The sequence below is a fragment of the Nematostella vectensis genome, chromosome 5 (assembly GCF_932526225.1).
Source record: "Nematostella vectensis chromosome 5, jaNemVect1.1, whole genome shotgun sequence".
Taxonomy (NCBI): Eukaryota; Metazoa; Cnidaria; class Anthozoa; order Actiniaria; family Edwardsiidae; genus Nematostella; species Nematostella vectensis.
Window position 1 is genome coordinate 8,622,079 of NC_064038.1, and position 14,661 is coordinate 8,636,739.

At 43.4% G+C, this 14,661-nt stretch overlaps 1 protein-coding gene and 1 long non-coding RNA gene across 8 annotated transcripts in view; one reads left to right on the forward strand and one right to left on the reverse strand.

Moving 5' to 3' along the window:
• Positions 1–285: 285 nt before the first annotated feature.
• The window catches only part of LOC5519943 (transient receptor potential cation channel subfamily M member 3), a 33,283-nt gene continuing 18,907 nt past the window's right edge, over positions 286–14,661 (reverse strand). For 4 of the 7 annotated variants that reach the window (XM_048727849.1, XM_048727848.1, XM_048727850.1 and 1 more), the window contains 12 exons: positions 13,068–13,200; positions 12,272–12,468; positions 11,683–11,815; positions 11,178–11,379; positions 9,258–9,678; positions 6,270–6,439; positions 6,059–6,144; positions 4,893–5,084; positions 4,467–4,575; positions 2,031–2,174; positions 1,139–1,252; positions 286–615 (listed from right to left, as the gene is read on the reverse strand). In XM_048727849.1, the coding sequence (XP_048583806.1) occupies positions 499–615; positions 1,139–1,252; positions 2,031–2,174; positions 4,467–4,575; positions 4,893–5,084; positions 6,059–6,144; positions 6,270–6,439; positions 9,258–9,678; positions 11,178–11,379; positions 11,683–11,815; positions 12,272–12,468; positions 13,068–13,200 (2,018 nt within the window). In that variant the 3' untranslated portion in view covers positions 286–498. Of the gene's footprint in view, positions 616–1,138; positions 1,253–2,030; positions 2,175–4,372; positions 4,576–4,892; positions 5,085–5,992; positions 6,145–6,269; positions 6,440–6,715; positions 6,998–9,257; positions 9,679–11,177; positions 11,380–11,682; positions 11,816–12,271; positions 12,469–13,067; positions 13,201–14,661 lie in introns of those variants that run through there. The other 3 variants (XM_048727851.1, XR_007308114.1, XM_048727852.1) reach the window with 3 other exon arrangements.
• On the forward strand, positions 7,158–9,208 carry LOC125563085. Its single transcript, XR_007308115.1, has 2 exons — positions 7,158–7,443; positions 7,511–9,208. It is a non-coding gene; the product is annotated as an uncharacterized LOC125563085 (long non-coding RNA).

The following is a 14,661-nucleotide window of genomic DNA, read 5'->3' on the forward strand; positions in this document are numbered from 1 at the left end:
GTCGTGCCTGTCCGTCATGTCGTGCCTGTCCGTCATGTCGTGCCTGTCCGTCATGTCGTGCCTCGCCTGTCCGTCATGTCGTGCCTGTCCGTCATGTCGTGCCTGTCCGTCATGTCGTGCCTCGCCTGTCCGTCATGTCGTGCCTGTCCGTCATGTCGCGCCTGTCCGTCATGTCGTGCCTGTCCGTCATGTCGTGCCTGTCCGTCATGTCGCGCCAAGCAGAGTAGTGGTGTTTGCAAGCCATGTGGTGCGTGTTCATCATCTTAGCTGAACTGAACGTTGTGAGCAGATGCAAATTTTGTTTTATTTGACCAGTGGCGATAGTAGTAATCACTTTTCTTTTTATTACAGTCAGCTTTCATTAAAATAGTTGTAGTGATAATAACTTTCAAGCAATTCATTCTTCAGTCTTTGAATAGTTTTCATATAATTTTAACTATGACATTGATTACCACCGTCTCAACCTTTCGGCATAAGTGTGATACGGAAGAAGTGTCTTTAGAAAAAAGCTTTATGTTGCTGAGCTACTCGTTGAAGTATGTGCAGGTGGTTTGCATATAGCACGTTATGGCTGCTGACTTCTTGCCATCGGACACCGCAGGCGTCATCTCCAGCCTGGAAAACACAAATATGAATGAGTGGAGGAGCATGAGCATGTTAAGGTTTATCTTCAGCGTCAGTTCCTTCATGTCAACTCATGTATCAATACTACAGTCACTCTGAAGCTCCTCGGTCTTGCGCAGAAGTCGAGCAGTCAAAAGTCGCAGAAGTCAAAGTCATGTGTGGAGTTCGGTATTTATATCTAACTACTACCAGTCAAGTGTGTCGTAACTACCAGTTACAGGTTACTTGCAAGCTGCTATAGCACCTTTGTGTGTGAGGGCATTCGTGAAGAAAACACATTGTATTCTTGGCCTCAGCCATGTTGTGCAGTTATTTGAACAAGCATTTTGCAAGTTGCTACGACTTGTTTCGCAGAAAAAAAATTGGATCTGTAGTGAGCCCACAATACGGGTTTCCTGTGGTATGATTTGAAACCTGGGTGCGCGGAGTCTCGGACTAGCTCACCTTGCGATAACCCAGGGAAGCTAGACGTACCGCTAGGAATTAGGACGTTCCCATAAATCACGTGACCCACCTTCAGTGTGACAGACTGTAGAATGTCTCCTGTCTCATCGTGGAAGTTGAGCGCGACTGTCTCGATCCATGCGTTGTCCGTGTTACGTGGGTCGTCCACGTAACCCTTATACACCTATAAAACAATTGAGCATATAACTTTCCGTGTTACACGGGTCGTCTGCATTGCCTCAAAGACCTAAAACAATAGTACATGTAGCTGATCGCGTTACGCAGGTCATCCACATAACCCTTGTACAACTACAAAACAACCGCACATATAACACTGTCTGCATTATACGCGGGTCATGCAAAGTTCACGTCATAGACTTGCGAGATCAATATGTCTTAAACCCCATCATTCTGAACGAATTACAACTTCCCTGCCACTTTTCACACGGAGTCGTTTTTATATGATCGGTTGCATTTCATTATGTTTGATGAAATGGTCTAGTTAACTTCTGAAATCAACAGGTATTTGTATATGGGGTTCTATTGTCTACAAAAATGCCTCACGCTTGCAAAGCTTCCAACGTTGCACGAGCGAAGAAATATCGCATGCCAGCGATTCGTTTCCAGAATCAAACCAGAGAATCCTCTTTTTGCTATCATTAAAGGGCGTCGCATTACGCATGAACCAGGTTATAATCTCAGATCTAAATCTAAATCTTATCAGAGGCCTACTAATACGAGTCGTTTCAACGAGTTCGTTACTGTTAAATATGCTAATTACATTTGATTAATTGTACTTTATTGTACTGCTTACTTGTATCTCTGACTCACCTGTAATCCAGTCTATACTGGGAAAGATTGAATTAAACTCATTATCATTATTAAAGCATTTAAAGATACAAAAAAAAAGAGAAATCGCACAAATAGCTCAGGATGCACTGAAATGGTGATTCACGACTGACCTCGATTCCTTGAGAAAAGAACGTATGCAACTTGGCCTCCATTTTCTCTCTTTCCTCTTCACTTTCTTCTAAGGAGCAAAGCGCTTCCTCGAAAAACTCCTTCTTGAGTGTCTTGGAAATGGTATCTCCAACCTCCATCATTCCCTGAAGTTTGACATAAGTTTTATTAGTCATTTATCAATACGAGCTTCAAATAAAGCCCCGTTAACAAGGACCATAGTGTGAGATTGTTCAATGGCCCTATGTTAGTATGTTAAACATGGTCTCCCTGAGCATGGAACCAAATAGCCAATGTTATTCGTGATTTGTTTTGGTCTGTTAGTACTGTCAGAGGATGGTACGCAAGGGCCAGTACCCTCAGTGGTTCTATGTGTGTTAGTCTGTAAGTACTGTCACTGAGAGTGGTACCACAGGGCCAGTGTCCTCTGTGGTTCTATGTGTGTTGGTCTGTAAGTACTTTCACTGTGAATGGTACCACAGGGCCAGCGTCCTCAGTGGTTCTACTGTATGTGTGTTAGTCTGTTAGTACTGTCACTGTGAATGGTACCACAGGGCCAGCGTCCTCAGTGGTTCTATGTGTGTTAGTCTGTAAGTACTGTCACTGAGAATGGTACCACAGGGCCAGTGTCCACAGTGGTTCTATGTGTGTAAGTCTGTAAGTACTGTCACTGAGGATGGCACCACAGGGCCAGTACCCTCAGTGGTTCTATGTGTGTAAGTCTGTAAGTACAGTACTGTCAGTGAGAATGGTACCACAGGGCCAGTGTCCTCAGTGGTTCTATGTGTGTTAGTCTGCAAGTACTGTCACTGTGAATGGTACCACAGGGCCAGTACCCTCAGTGGTTCTATGTGTGTAAGTCTGTAAGTACAGTACTGTCACTGAGGATGGTACCACAGGGCCAGCGTCCTCAGTGGTTCTATGTGTGTTGGTCTGTAAGTACTGTCACTGAGAATGGTACCACAGGGCCAGCGTCCTCAGTGGTTCTATGTATGTTGGACTGTAAGTACTGTACTGTCACTGAGAATGGTACCACAGGGCCAGTGTCCTCAGTGGTTCTATGTGTGTTAGTCTGTAAGTACTGTCACTGAGAGTGGTACCACAGGGCCAGTGTCCTCTGTGGTTCTATGTGTGTTGGTCTGTAAGTACTTTCACTGTGAATGGTACCACAGGGCCAGCGTCCTCAGTGGTTCTACTGTATGTGTGTTAGTCTGTTAGTACTGTCACTGTGAATGGTACCACAGGGCCAGCGTCCTCAGTGGTTCTATGTGTGTTAGTCTGTAAGTACTGTCACTGAGAATGGTACCACAGGGCCAGTGTCCACAGTGGTTCTATGTGTGTAAGTCTGTAAGTACTGTCACTGAGGATGGCACCACAGGGCCAGTACCCTCAGTGGTTCTATGTGTGTAAGTCTGTAAGTACAGTACTGTCAGTGAGAATGGTACCACAGGGCCAGTGTCCTCAGTGGTTCTATGTGTGTTAGTCTGCAAGTACTGTCACTGTGAATGGTACCACAGGGCCAGTACCCTCAGTGGTTCTATGTGTGTAAGTCTGTAAGTACAGTACTGTCACTGAGGATGGTACCACAGGGCCAGCGTCCTCAGTGGTTCTATGTGTGTTGGTCTGTAAGTACTGTCACTGAGAATGGTACCACAGGGCCAGCGTCCTCAGTGGTTCTATGTATGTTGGACTGTAAGTACTGTACTGTCACTGAGAATGGTACCACAGGGCCAGTGTCCTCAGTGGTTCTATGTGTGTTAGTCTGTAAGTACTGTCACTGAGAATGGTACCACAGGGCCATTGTCCTCTGTGGTTCTATGTATGTTGGACTGTAAGTACTGTACTGTCACTGAGAATGGTACCACAGGGCCAGTGTCCTCAGTGGTTCTATGTGTGTTAGTTTGTAAGTACTGTCACTGAGAATGGTACCACAGGGCCAGTACCCTCAGTGGTTCTATGTGTATAAGTCTGTAAGTACTGTCACTGAGAATGGTACCACAGGGCCAGCGTCCTCAGTGGTTCTATGTGTGTTGGTCTGTAAGTACTGTCACTGAGAATGGTACCACAGGGCCAGCGTCCTCAGTGGTTCTATGTGTGTAAGTCTGTAAGTACTGTCACTGAGAATGGTACCACAGGGCCAGTGCCCTCAGTGGTTCTATGTGTGTACGTCTGTCAAGTCAGTTACTATGAGTACGGCACCTCACAGCCAGAGTTCTCAGTGGCCATGTATGTTGGTATGTGTGTACTGTCTTTGAGTATAGTACAACAGGGCCCATGTCCTCAGTGGTTCTATATGGGTTATTCTGTAAGTTCCGTGAAAAAGTGTACCACCGGGTCAGAGTACATTAGTCTGTAGTACTGTCACAGAGGTGACTTCCAAGGAGTGGTGTTTTTCAGGTCTTTCGTCTATAGGTGTGGTTTCTGTAAATGCTTCTTACTCCCGGGATAGCCCACTCCTTAGTATCGCTTCGTTGAATAGCGACAAACTCCAGCACTCGTTTACCAGCCAGCACCAAAGGTTGGCCCGTATCTGGATTTCTTTTCCATCTGGCAATAAAAAAATCAGCCTAGACTTTGAGATATCTACTATTTCATTTTATTAATTTTTCCTTTATTATTGCCAAAACAACTTTCTGTTTGCTATGCCCTATACAGAATAACTAAAATCCCAATCTCAATCTCTGTTGGAGATTGTTAATGCGTTATTGATGCGCTAAACGTAAACACAAACCCCAATCTCCCGATTAAACGGTATAACCAAATAAAAAATAAAAAAGGAAAGCAATTAACTTATAAGCAAAATTTTCTTTTATGAATCTTTATAATGGAGATCTTTATTTATAATGATTCGCAGTGAAATTCACCTCGTTACTATGGGGTCAGCGGCGTGGTTCGGTCCCCATCGTCCCAGTAGCCCTCGGCCGATAAGTCCTGTACGACCCATTGGGTTTCTGGGAAGTCCATCAAACAGGTCATACACTCCCATGTGACTTCGCCTGTCAACCCCGTCATCGTCGATACTGTTAAACCTCAGCTGGATGTCAAGATAAGACACACTGTAAATAAAGAAAAGCATAATGCATCGTCAATACTGTTAAACCTCAGCTGGATAATATACCACGGTACAACCAAGGGAACCAAAATTCACCCTAAGTTAAGGCCGGAGAACGGGATTTGAAGGGAATGGAACTTACTGCCAATGGTGCTACTCGATGCATTTCCATGGTACTTACTCGAGCAAGTTGATGCCTTCCATGATACTTACTCGAGCAGGTCGATGTCTGCTCATGGTACTTACTCGAGCAGGTCGATGTCTGCCCATGGTACTTACTTGAGCAGGTCGATGTCTGCCCATGGTACTTAAGTTAAGGCCGGAGAACGGGATTTGAAGGGAATGGAACTTACTGCCAATGGTGCTACACGATGCATTTCCATGGTACTTACTCGAGCAAGTTGATGCCTTCCATGATACTTACTCGAGCAGGTCGATGTCTGCTCATGGTACTTACTCGAGCAGGTCGATGTCTGCCCATGGAACTTACTTGAGCAGGTCGATGTCTGCCTATGGTACTTAAGTTAAGGCCGGAGAACGGGATTTGAAGGGAATGGAACTTACTGCCAATGGTGCTACTCGATGCATTTCCATGGTACTTACTCGAGCAAGTTGATGCCTTCCATGATACTTACTCGAGCAGGTCGATGTCTGCTCATGGTACTTACTCGAGCAGGTCGATGTCTGCCCATGGTACTTACTTGAGCAGGTCGATGTCTGCCCATGGTACTTAAGTTAAGGCCGGAGAACGGGATTTGAAGGGAATGGAACTTACTGCCAATGGTGCTACTCGATGCATTTCCATGGTACTTACTCGAGCAAGTTGATGCCTTCCATGATACTTACTCGAGCAGGTCGATGTCTGCTCATGGTACTTACTCGAGCAGGTCGATGTCTTCCCATGGTACTTACTCGAGCAGGTCGATGTCTGCCCATGGTACTTACTCGAGCAAGTCGATGTCTGCCCATGGTACTTACTCGAGCAAGTCGATGTCTGCCCATGGCGGTTGCGCGGCAACACTAGGATCAGAGTACGTATCGGGAAAATATCCGGGGAAAGGCATCTGCAAAGCAAGTAAAATACAGTAGAATCCTGACGACTCGAAATCGGAAAAATTGAATTCCCTAGTAAATTTTAATGTATTCACCCCTCCATTCGTTAAAGACAGTTGAAGGATTAACTACTAACCTGCCAATCAACTAAGAAGTCTGGAACGGGGTACCGTTGCTGTGTAGACTTTGGATACGGTGTCTGCCTCGCCCTGATGTGGAGGTTGTGGTCCCGACCAGGTTTGAGGTATACTGCGGGATTTCGCAGACCAGGTGGCAAAGAGGTTGACCGCGGGCGCACGGGCACCTCTGTTGGGAATAGTGTATAAATTCAAGTGATCAGATGGAGCTATGCCACTCATCTTAAACGTTTATCTAAAGTACACTAAAAAGGCTTCCCACGTTCAATCCCTCCCTTCTCAAAGATCATCATATTTATGAAAATATGAATATTTGCAATACAAGGCGACAAGGCGTCTATGCAATAGCAGCACAGACTTTTAAATAAATACCGCCCCAAAATCGCCATACAGACCGGATTTAAAAAAAGAAATATTGTAAAGGACAATAATGACAATAACTGAATTTCGTTGATGTAAATTTATTAACAGGGTCTATAAAATATTCTATACCATTTCTATATTTCAAGTTTAAATATAAATCTACTTTTTGCATGCGAAATTCTTCCTTGAAATTCAACACCAGGGGCCGATTGCACAAAGCTTGGATAAGTCTTATCTACCACATAAGATTTTCAAAATAAAGTGCGAGGGCGAATTTGCAAAACGCTTATTTTTGCGTGCGCCTATCTTGTAATAGACGCACAGTGACCGCTGTCCGTGACACGCTGCGACGTCTTCTGTTTATCTACAGTATTAGAGGAAAGACACACAAAAAAATTAGATCTATTTGTTTTAAACAACAATGAAATGTTTCTTACGTTACAATCTATTTTTGGGGTGCGCGCGCATGCTGACGTGGACCTTTGACCTATCAGAGCGTGCGATCTACCAGTGTCTTTGTATGCTGTGAATCTATCAGAGGACAGACGTATGAGATCTATTTGTGAAATGGAGGCTGTTCGAACAAGGGAGGGGCTCGTGTTTCAACAGCTATTGTTTTCCTCCAAAACCTTTCTTTACGTGCTACCATTAGTACATAGACTATTTAATAGATGCTTCACCACTATTTTGATAGAGTTTATGAGCGATTGCATGTGGATAAGAGATGTCCAAATCACAAATGCTGTCAGATTATATTTATGTTTCATTGTCGTCCCTTGACCATAATTACCAAGCGAAGAGCTACCGTTGGTAAGTACGTCAGCGCGAACGTCGCTAATACGACTCCTGAAGTAACGCTGTGCTTTCTTTGTTTAAGCTGTGTTTTCAAGATAGTTTTTGATCGCCCTTTAGATGTCGTTTAGTTGTCTTGTGAACGTAGATGTAACTAGCTACGACGAAGGCGGAACATGGTAGCTAAATCACTGTTTGAAGAGTTGCTCTACTGAATGAATGAAACTTGTGTTTTCCACGAATTCTCTGTGGAGTTTCTGGCATCGTGATGAAGTAGAGTAATTTCCTGGATATAAACCCATTGAGGGTAGACCACATTCGCGATGTTAAAGCGAGTTCTCTGGTTAAATTGACAACTAAACGCGTTATTACTAGGTATTTTTGAAAGTTTCATTGTAAGTACCGTGATGGGAGTTACGAGCGATGGGACCGGTTATTCCCTTAGCAGCCACGGAAAAACTAATTGTATTGTTTGTTTTCACAGTAATTAGGAAGTAAGCACAATACATTGGAATAATTTATAATATTTCAAAGTCAAATCAAGTAAATATATAAATAAAGGCAAAATTATGAAATTTGCTAAAAATATTAATGCATCGGGTGTTATCTAAAATTTCAAGATGAAAATAAAAGTTGATTCTAATTATGTTTTCTGTGCTGTGTCAAATTACGATTTTCGGTCTCTCTTTTATAAAGTTTTATTATTAGTATTATTACTATCATTATCTATTTTGCTTGATTGTCTTTTGTTCTAGTTTGTTAGCTAATTACGGTACCAAAGCCACGAAGACATAAAGGGTTTATTTCCATTAAAAAATTTTTTTTCGTTCTCTGGCGTTTTGGCAATTATATAAATATTAAATTTACAGGCGCAGCCATTTTTGTCTTTTTGTTTTATTGTGTTTGTAGGCTTGAATTTGCCCCTAAAAAGTCACGTGACTTCTTAGAGCAAGTCGCGATAAAAGCCTTCGTTGTTACGGAAATCATAACAAATTTCTGGTTCCTCATGCTGCTTTTGTTGTAGTCTTTGTGAAGGTGGAAATATATGAGCTAAAATCATTTTCGCCATTTCAAAGCTTAACTCCATTGCCTGGAAATATAAGTACCGCATGTGTTGATATCATACATGACTTTGAAAAAAAAAAATAGAAATTTAGATAACTGTTAAAGCGCGGACAGTCTAGGAAGTGTAGGTGCGCGAAAATTACAATGTAAAAACTTCCCCGCTCAAAGTAATAAGCCATTGGCAAGCCAAGCAAGCCACCACAATGTGGATAAAATTACACCTTCAAATATGGTTGAACTCGGAAAATCCTTTTGTCGTAATCCGCAGTGTTTCGTCTTGGTGGGTATCGAATAAATAAATAAATAAATAAGCGCGTATAGAAACAAACACTTTGTTTATGAACCTAACACGCGTTTCAGAGACCAGGATTCAGCCATTTCTACGTTACCTATGGAACAGTGCGGGTTGAGATAAATTTATTCTCGGGTGCGGCCTTGATTGAAATAGAGGGCGCTGATTGGTCGAGTGGCAGTGATCATTTTCTTAATTGAAATAGATGTACATCGTAAATACCAATTACTTGAAAAGGGTTTTTAATTTATTTTCCCTGTATTAGTTTTTTGTGGTCAGGCAAGAACTTTTTATTGCCTTCTTATGGAGTAAGGTATGAGGCAATAAAGCTCTTTGATTGACAATGAAAGCAATTAACTATCGATGATTTTTCAAATTAAAAGCAACAAAACACAAGAAGAGAAGGACGAGCAGTGGCAACAACAAGAACAAGAACAAAATAGAAATTACACATGTTAAACAAATGACCGCTGACCTACAGTACTGTGACTCGTCGTCTCCTCGCTCTCTGCTCGATTCAGACTCCTCGACCGGGCGCTAATATTGGTTTCCGAGCCATCGAGAAAATCGCTTATTCTGTCAGACCCAGTCTCTTCGCCTTCAAGTGCGTCTGATATAGGCCTAGGGAGAGTGTGCCGTCGTTTGAATTTCCAGACGGCTTTCTGCACACTTCCCTTCCGATTATTGCTTGTGAATTGTTTCCGGTATTGATAGGGGTTGGTCAGCGGAAGCTTTTTCCGGAAGTACATCGGAGGGCTTTGCTGCTGGGGTGAAGGGACCATATTTGATTGGTTCATGTACTCGGGCATGCTCAGCATACGACTGAATCTACTAGGGGCTGGGTTTCCGTCTAGAAGTTCGTACCCACCGTAGGACGTGCCACGAGCATAGAGGTCCTTGAATTGAAATTAGGTACATAATTAGGAACCACGGCTCCAGAGAACATTATTAGGTAATAGGTAAGGGCGGAGAAAAACGATAAGTAAAACATTTAACAAATACATCACACAACAGCGGCGTAGTCAGGATTTTTAACCAAAAGGGACTTTTAAGGCATTTCCCCTGTATTTAAGATGTCTCATACATTTACTTAATTTTTGGCTGCTGAAAGGGGGGGGGGGGGGGCTTAGGCCACCCCCTGGCTACGCCCCTGCACAATATATCTTGCGACATTGCTGCATAAAACGAGTGTAAGGACGATTCTGTTCCGTCTCTTATCGCGCAAAAACGTCATTCTTCAAGTATATTTTTTCTATCGCTTATAAAAAATGTACCACCTACACAGTGAGTCATGCACCAATACTACACCAAACACGCCGTACCAAAGGACCACCTGCACTGTTAACCAAGCGTTATAAAAAACTGCACAACACAAGCTGTACCTAGGGACCACCTGCACAGTGAGCCATGCACTAACACACTTAACCACACAAGCTGTACCTAGGGACCACCTGTACAGTGAACCGTGCATTAACAGACTGCCCCACACAAGCTGTACCTAGGGACCACCTGTACAGTGAACCGTGCATTAACAGACTGCCCCACACAAGCTGTACCTAGGGACCACCTGCACAGTGAGCAATGCACTGACACACTGCACCACACAAGCCGTACCTAGGGACCATCTGCACAGTTAGCCATGCACTAACACACTTAACCACACAAGCTGTACCTAGGGATCACCTGCACAGTGAGCCATGTACTAACACACTGCACCACACAAGCTGTACCTAGGGACCACCTGCACAGTTAGCCATGCACTAACACATTACACCACACAAGCTGTACCTAGGGACCACCTGCACAGTTAGCCATGCACTAACACACTTAACCACACAAGCTGTACCTAGGGACCACCTGAACAGTAAGTCAGTAAGTAAGTGAGCCATGCCCTAACACACTGCACCACACAAGCTGTACCAAGGGACCACCTGCACAGTCAGCCATGCACTAACACACTGCACCACACAAGCTGAACCAAGGGACAACCTGCACAGTGAGCCATACACTAACACACTGCACAACACAAGCTGTACCTAGGGACCACCTGCACATTGAGTTATCAAGACACAGCACCACACAAGTTGTACATTGGGACCATGCACCATCTCGTATCTCGTATAAGCTGTACTTACTGACTTCAGACAAGCTACACATCGTTATCGGGACCTTTGACATAGAGTAAGGCAGATTATAACGACTATCAGGCACGTACCCCGGATCGGCCGAGGAGGGGGGGGGGGGGGGGGTGCGCAGTCATAGGCATCTTATGAAAAAGCCTAGTATTTGAAGATCCTTTAATAAGAAATAACCCCCTTTTTGGCCGCCAATGGGGGTGCGCGCGCACCCTGCGCACCCCCCCTCTCCCATATGACACGCCTGACTAAGGACGAACCGTGCTGGGGTTCAGAGGAACATCTGAATAGCGGTCCTCCTCCGGGTCACACAGGGATCCCATGCCCTTGGGCAAGGAGAGCTGCAGGTGGCCCACCACGTCAAGGATCTGTAGTGTGTACTCTTCCTGCCTCGTGTGGCGGCCTTCCAGCGCATGCGTGGCTTTGATCACCTCTTGGAGTCCAGCGGCTATGGATTCCACTCTGCAAAGCGCGGGAATGACATTAATTTATCGCCACATAAACTCGCCATGAATGGTTGTATATTGAATAAACAAAAACACAAGCGATCAAGGACATAAACAAAGAAATAAAAGAACAAGTAAGCAAACAAATAAGCAATAATGTAAACAAGCAACCAAACACACAAAGAAACATACAAACAACCAAATAAAATTTTGTTGCATCGTTCAACATCCAGTTTGTCATTCGCATAATACGATGTTTTTAATTCGTTTACATCGCAGATCGACAATTCCCCACACCCTCTCCTTCTGAGTAACTTACTTGTCGACAATCCCCCGCACCCTCTCCTCCTGGGTAGCATTGAAAGCTAGCGCTTTGCGCTTGAGAAATGTCTCCGTACATTGCTCCTCAAATAGCATCAGTTTGTGGTATTCTTCCTTTCCAAGAAACAGTTCTAAGAATATCAAAATCTTATTTAGAGTCTGGTCATCTCCCACAACGACATATCGGAATTTTAAGGTATTTGATGATTGTTGTCTTTTTTGAAATTATACTGGCCAAGTTACTAATAAATAACTCACTGGCTAGATACCTCTTGTTGTTATTCACCATAGAAGATCATGTATTTATTAGGCTTGAGTGAAAATGATTTTTGGTAGTTTGGGGGGGGGGGGGGGGGGTTGTTTAATTAAGGCTGTATGCATGTGTTTTAAAATACAGGGTACCTCTGTAGCGGCCATCCTCGGGCCCGTGCTTAGTTGACTGAAAAGATCGGAGGTGACCAATTGGTAGAGAAATGGCTACTCATCCCCTAATGACGTAGGTCAAAGGTGTGTCTCTGTGACTGAGCTCAAATAAGTCGGGCCTCCACTCAACAGAATGGCTGTGCGGGAGCCCGGAGTGGACTTACTGAATTTGCAGTCGGCCTGTCTGGATGCCGGGGCTCCACATGCTCTTTTCCATATCGCCTTGGCAAGTCCATGCGCATGCGCAATCAAGATAAATGGCGGTACGAGACGTGGCCTCTGCCGGTACTCCATAACGAGGCTGAAACGCTGAAACTTCCAGATCTGATTCGAGTTTGCTTGCACTTCAGAGAATGTGTTGCTGAAAAGCACAATAGGATATGAATGCGAAGTTGCGGAGATTAATGGTGACGCTAGCCCGGTCGCAGCTTAAGATCCCACATGGATCTAAACTGTGGTGTAAAGCACTTCGAGTCGAAGCCGCCCTGCAGCTATTGCCGATGAAGTTTAACTGAGGCAAACCGGTTATGCCATGCTGACGAGTCCTAATAAGGACGAAACAGCCGTCCATTGTTGCCGAACTGCACGGGTAATAGACTGTGCTAGTGTGCTTTTAAATTAACTTATTACTTTCTAGATCGCTTGATCAAAAGCTCAAATTGCCTGTTCCAACGAACATCATCATTTTACTTAAAGGGGGGGTTCTATCTAAGACGCGCAACTGACTTTGATCATCCTCTGCAGACCAATGGCAGTGGAATATTCTCTGGATGTTTACTAAAACAGGCGCGTTCCCAGGATTTGTTGAGGATTGGGAGAAGGGAGGGGAGGGGTGCGAATTCATAGGTATTATAAGTAAGAAATGATCCACTTTTTGGCGTATAAGAGGGGGAGGTGTGTGCGCACACTCTGTTCCCCCCTTATATACATGCGCTTGCTAAAACGGGTAGAATTACTCACTTGAATATAGCAATCAGTAGATTCAGTAGCAGAATATTGGCGACGAGCAGATAAAACGCCATGATGACAGTGACCAAGCGACCGCCGTACTCGTCAAACTTGGGCGTGGAAAAAGCTGTCTCCCTGGAATTACCTGGGAGCAGAGATAAAACAAAACCATAAGACGTCTTTTTGAAGGTCTGGTATTCCAGAGCCTCCATGGTAAAACGTACACTTGGGTTTTATTCCGTGCGCACATCTTGGGTTCGTTTAGCGCAAACCATTTCAAAAGCCACCACTAACTGTAGAGCATATAGTGTGCGGTTTTTAACCCTATTCAGACTGGTTTTTTTTTAGTTATCTGTGACTGGGGGGGGGGGGGAGGGGGCTTAAGGGTCCCCCCTCCGTATCTCATGAACCGCTTAAACTATGATCACCAAATTTACTGGCAATGAGAACCAGCATGCAAAGAATCGTCACGCCCTATTTTGACTGTGGTCGAAGCAATTATGACGTCTGACGTCATAAATACAATGTCTAGGTATTGTTTCAAATATTGCCTAAATTATCAGATATCGGGTTGAAATCATTTTGAATTATTCAGATATGTCAAAATCAACCTTTAAACGGCTTTATAATGCAAAAAGGTAATACAAACGTTTATGATCATATTTTTTGTAAGAATTTCTGCTATCTTGGGTCCGCCATCTTGGATCCGCCACAGAAAAAAGTATTTGCATGCATTTATTACTGCTCATAGTAATGATAAATTCATAATATTAGCTTTAAAAGTGTCATCTAGTAAATCTATTGACATTTTTGACACGCTTTAGAGAGCAAAATTTACCCTCCCTCCCCCAATTATCCGACGTAAAAGATTTCTAGCGCTTTTGTGAAACTTGTCACCTAAACAAGCTTATAAAGTCAAAAAGGACATTTAAATCTGAGAAACAGGACCAAAATATGAAAAATTCACTACTTTTTAATTTTTGGGAAACCTATGTTTGAAAAAACGGTTGCCATGGTAACAAGGAGCGCCTTCTCGACATGTCAATGGCATCAAAGCGGCACCTAGTTTTAGCCTCTTAGCTGCTATGGTTCAGAAGTTATAGCAATTTCCCGGAGGGGGGGTCTGAATAGGGTTAACGATCTTTCCAAATAAAAGCTTCAAGAGAGAAGAAGACTACCGTGTTTATTACATTTTGCGCTGAAAGTTATTGCATTTCGCGTTTAGATTCCGCGTAAAGATTACAGTTATTACTTTTTGCGGCAACAGACTTGATTTACTAGTTGTACAACTAATGTGTCGTCACCTAAATTTTCAAAATTGAATGTAGTAAACACTCACATTTGCATATAATACAGGCGCAGTGTGTAAATCCGGTTGTTGCTGATTGAAATAGTGCTTCAGATCCCCACCACTAGTTAGATAAATGAATACTATATGATAGATAAATGAAATATGAATGATAAAATTTTCTTAAACTAGACAATAACTCGTACCAATGCAACTGCTTATAAACAACACGCTCGAAAATTAGAATGCAGCAACGTTTATAATGAAATCTTGATATTGTTATTTTGTGGACAATTGCAAACCAAACGTTTATTCCCC